Below are 12187 nucleotides of genomic sequence, written 5' to 3' on the forward strand. Positions count from 1 at the left end.
TGGCAATGTCATTGTTTACTGTTTGTTCTGTGCTCATGTGCTTTTGTCTGTGCTTATGTGTTCATGTGCCTGTGTGTTCCTGTATGTTTTTCTCTTAATGTTTTTATATGCCATCAACCTGCCAGGGACTGCAGATGGAAACTAGCCTGTACGGCTAAATCTGATGAACATGATGTACTTAAGTACTCATGTTAATTAATGTGCATTGTCCCTTCTTAAATAAACAAACAAACAAACAAACAAACTGAACTGAACTGAACTGAACTGAACTGAACTGAACTGAACTGAACTGAACCAAACTAGAACTGAACTGAACTGAACTGAACTGAACCAAACTAGAACTGAACTGAATTGAACTGAATTGAACTGGGACAACAAAACACTTCAAAAGACAAAGTTATCAGTTATCAGTCAGCTGTCATTAGACAGACAGACAGGTAGAGAGACAGACAGGTAGAGAGACAGGTAGAGAGACAGACAGGTAGAGAGACAGACAGGCAGAGGAATGTTAAAATTAAAACTTTATTTTTTCATCATACAAATTGTCGTCAGCCTCCTGCCTCGCTCATTTCCATGACAGAGGCTCTTCATCTTCACCCTCCTCCTCCTGCTCCTCCTCCTCCTGCTCCTCCTCCTCCTGCTCCTCCTCCTCCTCCTCCTCCTCCTGCTCCTCCTCCTCAGTATTTACAGGCACATTTACACTTCGTTAGCAAACTATACACAAACCAATAGAAAAGTCTGTACTTCCATCTCAGCCACGGAGTCATTTTCCATTTTATACAAATTCTTTAAAAGTTTTTTCCCTTGTAGAAAAACGTTTCTGTTGTTTATCAGCAACAGACGGAGCTCGTCCAATCAGAGCCGAGCGTCTGGTTTGTCATTTCCCAGAATAGAAGATTAGAAAACTGTACAGCGGCCGCAGCAGCTGATCTGATCTGAGCGCAGCCGGCAGATCAGATCCGGATCAGCGGGGTCAAAGGTCAGATCCGGATCAGCGGGGTCAAAGGTCAGATCCGGATCAGCGGGGTCAAAGGTCAGTCTGACCCGCAGCAACACAGCGGCCGCGCGGCGAGGAGACACGGCCCTACATACATCTTCATCATCGTCATCATCACACGCATGCAAAAGTCTATTCTGATCAGAGAACTACAACTACGGGTCGAACACAGGCTCAAAAAACACGCAAGGCAAAAAACATCAAGGTAAACCCACAGTGGATCTGCAGGTACGAGCAGAGAGAGACATCACAGCAGAACAGACGAAGAAGAAGAGAAGAAGAGAAGAAGAAGAATATAACCATAACCAGAATAATCAGAATAGGAAGAATAGTGGGGGGGGGGGGTTATTGCTCGGTCCAGTCTGTTTTGAGTCGTCGAGATAGAAAACATGAAAACACTGATGGAGTTTTTCAGGAAATACCCAGATCCCAAACCAACCTGAAGCACAACCATGGAGACAGAAACATGGTCCACACAATCAATCCCATCATGCACTGCTGTTTATGTGACCGGACGTCATGTGACACGCGACAGCGCCGAAGCCGATTGGATGATAAACTTCAGACCGAGTCAGCGCGGCTCGACGCTCCGTCGCCCCTCCCTGGTTAAATAAAGGTTACAAAGAACTCAGTATCCCATAATGCACTGGGTGCAGCCCAGTGAGAACAGACTGAGGCGCCACCTGCTGCAGGAGGAAGGCACCGCTGGATAAATAGGTTTAAATAGTATTTACACACAATAAGTTAGTGACTAGCTAACACACACACACACACACACACACACACACACACACACACACACACACACACACACACACACTAACAGACACACACACACACACACACACACACACACACACACACACACACACACACACACTAACACACACACACACACACACACACACACACACACACACACTAACACACACACACACACACACACTAACACACACACACACACACTAACACACACACACACTAACACTCACACACACACACACACACACACACACTAACACACACACACACACACACACCACACACACACACTCTGCTGATGACAGCTGCCCCCCCCCCCTCTATCTTATAACTCATTATAATAATTAATATTGTTTTAATTATTGGTTATCAAGCTGAAAGCTCATCAGCCAGGAGTAATGTTCTGATCAGTTTCTACTGACAACAGACTGACAACAGACTGTCAGTCAGTTTCTACTGACAGAACAGAATCTCTGTCAGTCAGCAGCCTGGACTCAAGCTGAATTAAATCTCTCAGCAGGTTACAGGAACTGACAGGAACTACAGTAACTGACAGGAACTACAGTAACTGACAGGAACTACAGTAACTGACAGCAGGTTACAGTAACTGACAGTAACTGACAGCAGGTTACAGTAACTGACAGTAACTGACAGTAACTCACAGTAACTGACAGTGCAGACACATTGCTGGTTTTCAGTAGTAAAGGCAACGATAGACTGGCAACTTTTAGAAAAATGATTGTTATCAATAATCAATAGATCTGATCAGTAGAAAGACGTTGTGCTTTATGTAAAAACGGACCGGTCTGACACGACCATATAAGGACATGTCACTTCACACTGAGGGGAGTGCTGACAGCAAGGAATTCTGGGATATGTAGTCCAAGGCAGTGGTTGTTCCCTGACCTGATTGGTTGGATTGTTTTCCACCACAGAAGAAGAAGGTTTCAGCTTCAACGACCAATCAAATGCTAAAGTTTGTTAAGCTTCATTAAGGTTTGCTTAAGCAGGGCTGATCTGGTTAGGTTAGTTTATGGTTATCTGGAGGTTAGTTTCAGGCCGAAGACTGATATCTGGTCTGATGGTCTGGTCTGACGTAAGAATCCGTCTTGCCAGGCTTCAAGTTCTGCGTTTGAGTCTGAACCACAGCGGGTCGGACCGATCGGCGTCCTGAGAGGGCAGCTGGGGGCGGGGCTTAGGTGTGACGACAGCGAGAAGCGACTGTTGGTTCACAACATGGCGGCTCCTAAAGAGGCTGCTGACATGCTGCTGTGACATCAGATACTTCTGACCTGCAGAGGATTTCTTCACTGAAAGAGCAAAGAACGGCACTGAAGGCTTTTCTGGATGGAAAAGATGTTTTCACTCTTCTCCAGACCGGCTTCAGCAATCTGATCTGATTGGTTGAAGTTAGCCCGTGATAGACGGTGATAGACAGATGGTTCATCCAATCACCTGCCAAGTATTTTTTGAAAGTGCCGCCCTTTTCCAAACAGATGGTTCTGTGTAACAAACCATCTGGCAAGTCAGGTTATTTTCCACCCCGACGAGAATAGAAGTTTTTATTTTTTGTCATGGAAATATCAAATTTAAAGATATTGAATACTGGCAAAAAAATTGACTATCAGCATTTTCACTTCAAAAATATCAGCGTTGATATTGGCCTTCAAAAACTGTCGAATCTGTCGAACCCTGATGACGGTCCTGGAAGGTTTTAATCACGTTGTTGAGTTTTAAAGGTTTTAATCATGTTGTTGAGTTTTAAAGGTTTTAATCATGTTGTTGAGTTTTAAAGGTTTTAATCATGTTGTTGAGTTTTAAAGGTTTTAATCATGTTGTTGAGTTTTAAAGGTTTTAATCATGTTGTTGAGTTTTAAAGGTTTTAATCATGTTGTTGAGTTTTAAAGGTTTTAATCATGTTGTTGAGTTTTAAAGGTTTTAATCATGTTGTTGAGTTTTAAAGGTTTTTAAATGTTGTTGAGTTTTAAAGGTTTTAATCATGTTGTTGAGTTTTAAAGGTTTTAATCATTTTGTTGAGTTTTAAAGGTTTTTAAATGTTGTTGTGAAAGTTAGTTTGTTCCTGCTGTTCCCTGCAGTGTGAAGAAACCTGACAGCCAACAATTTAATTTGGAAAAAAATAATTTTAAAAAATTTGGATCCCCTGAGTTTGAGTATAAAAACCAGTCATGTAACCCCCAACACACACACACACACACACACACACACACACACACACACACACACACACACACACACACACACACACACACAGCAGGAAGACACAGTATTAACAGGAATTAAATGATATTTAGTGTTCAGTCTCTCAGAGTCTCTGCCAGTAAAGCTGCTTAACAGGAATCTTCCTCCTCTTTCTCATCCTCCTCTTCCTCCTCCTCCTCTTCCTCCTCCTCCTCCTCCTCCTCCTCTCAGTTTCAGCAGTGACTCCAGGTTTCTTCAGGGTCAGGGGTCACGGGGTCATGGTTGTGGGTCAGTGAGTTGGTTTGACCTGAGAATGACAGGCTGCTGGCTGTAGGGGTCAGGGGTCAAAGGTCAGTGCTTGTTCTCCACCAGTGTGAACTGTGGGGTTAGAGGTCAGAGGTCATCAGAGGTCAGTGACCTTGTTCTCCACCAGAGCGGCGACCTGCTGCAGCCTGTAGGCCAACTGCATCTTCTGACCTGAACTGTCTTCCTCCAGAGACATGATGACCTACAGACAGACAGGCAGAGAGACAGACAGGCAGACAGGCAGAGAGACAGACAGAGAGAGAGACAGACAGGCAGAGAGACAGACAGAGAGAGAGAGAGGGTTAGACAGGTAGTAAGTGTGACTCATGTATGCAGACGACGCTGTGATTTATGTTCCTGCCAAAAACAAAGAAAAGGCTGGAAGTGAAACTCCTCCTCATCCTCAGAGAAGCTCCTGCTTCATCTGGATCTGAAACAGTGTGAAGGAGCCTGTGATGCTCCAGACACACATCTGGTCTGTGGGGATCCAGGTGGGGTCCAATTCTAAATATGTGGGTATTGTTCTTTTAAAAAACAAGTAAAAACAATGACAAATGCTGCAAAATATAATCTGGCAAATTTGAAGTATAAAAGAAGCAGTCTAACTACAGAGGCTGAATTATATTTTAATGCTAAGATCCTCCAGCGGGACAAAACCTCCAGGTGTGTAAACAGAGTCACCGCTGTCCCATCCGCTCCCAGCTTCATCTAATGAGTTGGGATAATCTTATAAAGTCTTGTTTTTAAAGTTTTTCATGGTTTAGCCCGCCTCCACTTAAGGATTTCATTAAGCAGAATTCACAGAGTAGCCGGTCCCCCGGACCTGTCCTGAGACGAGACCCACCAACACAAAGCTGTTTTGGTCAGTCTTTGGAAAACCTTCAACATATTTAAACACAGTCTAAATATTAGTTGGCTAACAGTGGCACATTTAGCCTCGGGTCGAAAATTCAAAATTAAATAAAATTAAATTAATAAATTAATGAAGTGAAAATGAATGAAAGGATAATGCTGGTGTGTTTTTAAAGATGATTAAGTTAAAGGATAACAAGTTAAAGGATAAGTTAAAGGTTAAGTTAAAAGATGATAAATTACAGACTAAATTAAAGGATATTAAAATAATTAAGCTTTGCTCCTCCAGGAAGGAAAACCTCAGAAACACTTTACTGTCTCATCCACGGCTTTTTATTTAAGCTCGGTTTGGATTTTAAAATCTGATTCCACACAGCATGCAGAGCAGAAAGTGTGTGTGTGTGTGTGTGTGTGTGTGTGTGTGTGTGTGTATGTGTGTGTGTGTGTGTGTGTGTTAGTTACCTGGTCATAGTATTTGTTGATATACTTGTAGAGCTCATGCAGAGCCACCAGACTGTTCATCTCTGATGCAAAACTCTGGAGACAGACAGAGAGACAGACAGAGAGACAGACAGACCGAGAGACAGACAGAGAGACAGACAGACAGAGAGACAGACAGAGAGACAGACAGACAGAGAGACAGAGAGATGGAGAGAAATTGACAGAGTAAGAGTGCTGAGATGTGACTATACTGTGTCTGTGTGTGTGTGTGTGTGTGTGTGTGTGTGTGTGTGTGTGTGTGTATGTGTGTGTGTGTGTGTGTGTGTGTGTGTACTAACCCCAGACAGTTCAGTCAGAGTAGAGTTCATCTCCTGGTAGCAGCCTGACGCAGCACTGTGGATGTCACTGTAATACCTGAACACACACACAGAGTCACACACACATCAGTAACAGATCATATACCTTTGTAATCTCCTGGTTTATACAAGTGTTTACCTGACAACGTAACTCTTTAACAAATTACTAACTATAGTAGTAGGTAGATGATACTAACATCTCTATGTTATCTGTGTTATCTGTGTTATCTGTGTTATCTCTGTTATTTGTTATCTCTGTTATCTGTTAACACTGTTATCTGTTATTTCTGTTATCTCTGTTATCTGTTATCTGTGTTATCTGTTATCTGTGTTATCTCTGTTATCTGTGTTATCTGTCATCTGTTATCTCTATGCTATCTCTGTTATCTCCATGTTATCTCTGTTATCTGTGTTATCTCTGTTATCTCTATGTTATCTCTGTTATCTCTGTTATCTCTGTTATCTCTATGGTATCGCTATGGTATCTCTGTTATCTCTATGTTATCTCTGTTATCTCTATGTTATCTGTTATCTGTGTTGTCTCTGTTATTTCTGTTATCTCTGTTATCACTGCTATCTCTGTTATCACTGTTATCTGTTACCTCTGTTATCTCTATGTTATCTCTTTTTATTTGCATTTTTTGACAGATTTATGTGATGCATAAACAAAGCATAATAACTGAGTAAAACATGATTGAAGAAGAATAAATACATAATAATAAATATAATACATGATAAAAATAAAGAATAATACGAAATTATAACATTAATACATTATTTATAATAGCAGATAATAGGATATGATACCAAATAGCTAGAGTACATAATATTGGAGGATAAATCATTTCAGCCTAGATAAACAGTATACAATGTTTCTATTTGAGAAGTTTAACTTATTATCAAAATGTGCTCACCCATTTCACACATCTTACTGAGACCTAATTACTGTACACCCTTTGTTCTATACTTCTCCCATGTTCCCCATCTTTCCTCAAAAACATGGACTTGATTCTTGATTCTCATGGTTATTTTTTCCATTGCATGAATTTAGTTTACAAGCTCTTTCCATTTACAATTAATTAGGTCATCAACCTTAGACCAATTCCTTGTTATTTGCTTGATTATGGATAATCTTATTATTAAAAACAAATGCAGATCAGTTTTTTGGATCTCATCTGGTATTTTCCCTAATAATAAGATGAATGGGTTTTTGTTTACAATTAACAATAACAATTTCACATTTGGCAGACGCTTTTATCCAAAGCGACTTACACATGAGAGTTAAAACTTATATTGAAAATGTTTGAAATTTCTCTAATAGCATTTCCCCAAAAGCCACTGATTGTTTTACATGACCAGAATATATGACTGTGTGCTGCCATCTCCTCGCCACATTCTCTCCAGCATCTTGGTGTTACGTGTTTTTTGTATTTACTTTGAATTTGTGGTGTCTTAAAGTAACAGGATTATGGTCTTCAATGCATATTCTTTCCAGTATGTTGAACTAGTCGTTATATATATTTTTTTGCACATTTGCTCCCATTCTTCTGGTAATATACTACATTGTAATTCATTTTCCCATTTATCTTTAAGATTGAGACTTATTTGAGTGTCATGATATGTGGATTGCATTATTTTTTACAATCTTGGTCAATGACTCGGTTTCAACCTGTCATAGTTAGTAAACATTTAATCAATGGGTTTATGTTTTGAATTGATTTCTTTTCACATGTCTTAAAAAGATGGCTTCTCACTTGGAAGTATCTAAATAAATGAGAATTAGGTAATCCATACTGTGAGGCTAGCTGTTCAGAAGACTTCATTTCTCTCTAGCCAAACATTTGCCCATATTTACATAATCCTTTAGAAGCCAATACTCTGAAGGTTTGATCGACTGTGCTTGGTGGAAAATCATTATCAGTTGCTATTTCTTTTAACAATATTAAATCCTCAGTTAGTCTTTGTTTCTGGCAATTTCTTTACATACTCTTAATGTGTTAATCACCCATCTATTTTCTAGTCTCTTAATATTAGATTTTTTGTATTTGGAGAAGGGTAGGGCATTTAGAGGAATATCTCCACTATTCTTTCGGCAATTTGAGACATTTCATTTTTATTCTGTTTCCTACCATTCCATAAAAATATTGCTATGAGACCGTCCCATTGCTTAAAAGTGCTAGAGTTACTTATATTCAATTTATACCCTGAGAGGGTTCCATATTCTTCAATCACTTTCATTAATTCTTGAATTGACTTCTAAGGATTGGATAAGTAGAGGATTATATCGTCCACATACATAGACAATTTATGAGATTGACCCACTATATAAATACCTTCTATTTTCTGTTCTAGCCTAATATATTCTGCCAAGGGTTCAATGCACAAGGCAAAGATCAAAGGGGACAGCGGATCCCCCTGCCTAGTCCCTTTGGCTATCTTAAAAGGGTTGTCCATAATGTTTCGTCTCACATTATCAATGAGATGTCTTTGCCTAATAAAACCAGTTTGATCTGGCTTTATTCATTTGGGTATAATGTTTGTCAGTCTAGTAGCTAAGATTGAGGACAGGAGCTTATGATCAACATTCAAAAGACTTATTGGTCTGTATGACGAACAATCTGTAGGGTTTTTGCCCTCCTTGTGTATTACTCTATGTTATGTCTATGTTATCTCTGTTATCTCTATTTTATCTCTGTTCCCTCTCTGTTATCTCTCTGTTATGTCTATGTAACCTGTTCTGTGTTGTCACTGTTATCTCTATGTTATCTTTGTTATCGCTGATCTATCTAACTCTGTTATGTTATCTCTGTTATCTCTTTCATTTCTGTTGTCTCTGTTATCTCTTTCATTTCTGTTATCTCTGTTATCTCTCTGTTATCTCTATAGTAACTGTATAGTAGTGTGTCAGAACAGAAACCTGTCTCACCTCTCCACCAGCTGTTTGTATCTGGGAATCTCTCTGGCGTACAGCAGCTTGTTGACAGGAGAGTCCTGCAAACACAATGATAAGCTTTTTATAAAGTCACTGTATCTGCAAATATACTGTATATGACAACAGACACAGTCCTGGAAACACATCACAACGATACGTTTCATATTAACTTACTATAAACCACATGTATAGATTTGTATCCTGTATAGGTTATATATGGTTATAAAGGTTATATATATATATATATACTATATATATGTCTATATATATATATAGACATATATATCTATATATATATATGGCAGCAGTCCTGTATACAGCAACATACTAAATTCATACACACATTAGATAAGACAGGCAAGCAAACAGACAGACAGACAGACAGACAGACAGGCAGGCAGACAGGCGGGCAGGCAGGCAGACAGGCAGGCAGACAGACAGACAGGCAGGCAGACAGACAGACAGACAGACAGGCAGACAGACAGACAGACAGGCAGACAGACAGGCAGGCAGGCAGACAGACAGGCGGGCAGGCAGGCAGACAGGCAGGCAGACAGACAGGCAGGCAGACAGACAGACAGACAGGCAGACAGACAGGCAGGCAGGCAGACAGACAGGTCGTACCCGTCCCACTTTGTGCTCAGACGTGGTGCAGGAGTCGATGAAGGTCTGAGCGATGACAGACAGGACGGCGTCGACGCTGTCCGTCACCTGGACGTCCAAAACAAACTGAGGATTCTTCAGGATGTTCACCCAGAACCTGAGAGGGAGACTGGAGGACAGACAGACAGGTCAGAGAGACAGACAGTGTCACCCAGAACCTGAGAGGGAGACTGGAGGACAGACAGACAGGTCAGAGAGACAGACAGTGTCACCCAGAACCTGAGAGGGAGACTGGAGGACAGACAGACAGGTCAGAGAGACAGACAGTGTCACCCAGAACCTGAGAGGGAGACTGGAGGACAGACAGACAGGTCAGAGAGACAGACAGGTCTCTGTTCCCATATTCTAAGATGATCATGTGGTTTCATGAACAGCAGGATGAAAGCGGTCAGTAAACCAGCCGGTCAGTAGAACCAGTCGGTCAGTAGAACCAGCCGGTCAGTAGAAACAGTCGGTCAGTAGAAACAGTCGGTCAGTAGAAACAATCAGTAGAAACAGTCGGTCAGTAGAAACAGTCGGTCAGTAGAAGCAGTCGGTCAGTAGAAGCAGTCGGTCAGTAGAAACAGTCGGTAGAAACAGCCTCTCAGCACCTGTTGGTCTTCCAGATGTGGACGGTCTCTGGGTCAGTAGAAACAGTCGGTCAGTAGAAACAGTCGGTCAGTAGAAACAGTCAGTAGAAACAGTCGGTCAGTAGAAACAGTCGGTCAGTAGAAACAGTCGGTAGAAACAGTCGGTCAGTAGAAACAGTCGGTAGAAACAGTCTCTCAGCACCTGTTGGTCTTCCAGATATGGACGGTCTCTGGGTCAGTAGAAACATTCGGTCAGTAGAAACAGTCAGTAGAAACAGTCGGTCAGTAGAAACAGTCAGTAGAAACAGTCAGTAGAACCAGTCTCTCACCTGTTGGTCTTCCAGATGTGGACGGTCTCTGGGTCAGTAGAAACAGTCGGTCAGTAGAAACAGTCAGTAGAAACAGTCGGTCAGTGGAAACAGTAAGTAGAAACAGTCGGTCAGTAGAAACAGTCAGTAGAACCAGTCTCTCACCTGTTGGTCTTCCAGATGTGGACGGTCTCTGGGTCAGTAGAAGCAGTCGGTCAGTAGAAACAGTCAGTAGAAACAGTCGGTCAGTAGAAACAGTCGGTCAGTAGAAACAGTCAGTCAGTAGAAACAGTCGGTCAGTAGAAACAGTCAGTAGAAACAATCACTAGAAACAGTCGGTCAGTAGAAACAGTCAGTAGAAACAGTCGGTCAGTAGAAACAGTCGGTCAGTAGAAACAGTCAGTCAGTAGAAACAGTCAGTAGAAACAGTCGGTCAGTAGAAACAGTCAGTAGAAGCAGTCGGTCAGTAGAAACAGTCAGTAGAAACAGTCTCTCACCTGTTGGTCTTCCAGATGTGGACGGTCTCTGGGTCAGTAGAAGCAGTCGGTCAGTAGAAACAGTCAGTCAGTAGAAACAGTCAGTAGAACCAGTCTCTCACCTGTTGGTCTTCCAGATGTGGACGGTCTCTGGGTCAGTAGAAACAGTCGGTCAGTAGAAACAGTCAGTAGAAACAGTCGGTCAGTGGAAACAGTCAGTAGAAACAGTCAGTAGAAACAGTCAGTAGTCTCACCTGTTGGTCTTCCAGATGTGGACGGTCTCTGGGTCAGTAGAAACAGTCGGTCAGTAGAAACAGTCAGTAGAAACAGTCAGTAGAAACAGTCAGTAGTCTCACCTGTTGGTCTTCCAGATGTGGACGGTCTCTGGGTCAGTAGAAACAGTCGGTCAGTAGAAACAGTCAGTAGAACCAGTCTCTCACCTGTTGGTCTTCCAGATGTGGACGGTCTCTGGGTCAGTAGAAACAGTCGGTCAGTAGAAACAGTCAGTAGAAACAGTCGGTCAGTGGAAACAGTCAGTAGAAACAGTCAGTAGAAACAGTCAGTAGAACCAGTCTCTCACCTGTTGGTCTTCCAGATGTGGACGGTCTCTGGGTCAGTAGAAACAGTCGGTCAGTAGAAACAGTCAGTGGAAACAGTCAGTAGAAACAGTCGGTCAGTAGAAACAGTCAGTAGAAACAGTCAGTAGTCTCACCTGTTGGTCTTCCAGATGTGGACGGTCTCTGGGTCAGTAGAAACAGTCGGTCAGTAGAAACAGTCAGTGGAAACAGTCAGTAGAAACAGTCGGTCAGTAGAAACAGTCAGTAGAAACAGTCAGTAGTCTCACCTGTTGGTCTTCCAGATGTGGACGGTCTCCGGGTCGTCGATCCCGTGTTTCTCGGCCATGTCGTCCAGGAAGTCGAAGAAGAATCTGACGGCGATGGGAGGAGAACGCTTCGTGTTCAGGATCGAAACGAACACATCGTCCACAAACTTCTGAAGGGTTCCCTACAGAGAGAGAGAGACGGGTAGAGAGAGAGAGACGGGTAGAGAGAGAGACAGGCAGAGAGAGAGACACAGGCAGAGAGAGAGACGGGCAGGGAGAGAGACGGGCAGAGAGAGAGAGACAGATATACACAAAGTTAGATTAAAACATCCTGATTAGATGGAGGACAGAGTGGAATCAGAATAAAATCAGTAGAGACACTCCTGGAATATTGTGTGTGTGTGTGTGTGTGTGTGTGTGTGTGTGTGTGTGTGTGTGTGTGTGTGTGTGTGTGTGTGTGTGTGTGTGTGCGCGCATGATGGCTGCAGGTCGTAGGTGAAGTG

General features: G+C 42.2%; 1 protein-coding gene across 1 annotated transcript; it reads right to left on the bottom strand.

The window, feature by feature from the left end:
- Positions 1-4150: 4150 nt before the first annotated feature.
- Positions 4151-11872, bottom strand: LOC139660931 (plexin-B3-like). The gene is made up of 6 exons (XM_071539213.1): positions 11706-11872; positions 9470-9617; positions 8840-8904; positions 5896-5971; positions 5579-5653; positions 4151-4466 (listed from the first exon to the last, which is right to left on the bottom strand). Exons 1-6 carry the CDS (start codon positions 11762-11764, stop codon positions 4362-4364), a joined length of 528 nt encoding a protein of 175 aa, XP_071395314.1. The 5' UTR covers positions 11765-11872; the 3' UTR covers positions 4151-4361.
- Between the last annotated feature and the right edge of the window lie 315 nt (positions 11873-12187).

The sequence above is a fragment of the Centroberyx affinis genome, unplaced genomic scaffold (genome assembly GCF_046629955.1).
Source record: "Centroberyx affinis isolate AG114_WGS23_722 - 3 ecotype Tasmania unplaced genomic scaffold, CSIRO-AGI_Caff_v1 ptg003426l_1, whole genome shotgun sequence".
NCBI classification, from domain to species: Eukaryota; Metazoa; Chordata; class Actinopteri; order Beryciformes; family Berycidae; genus Centroberyx; species Centroberyx affinis.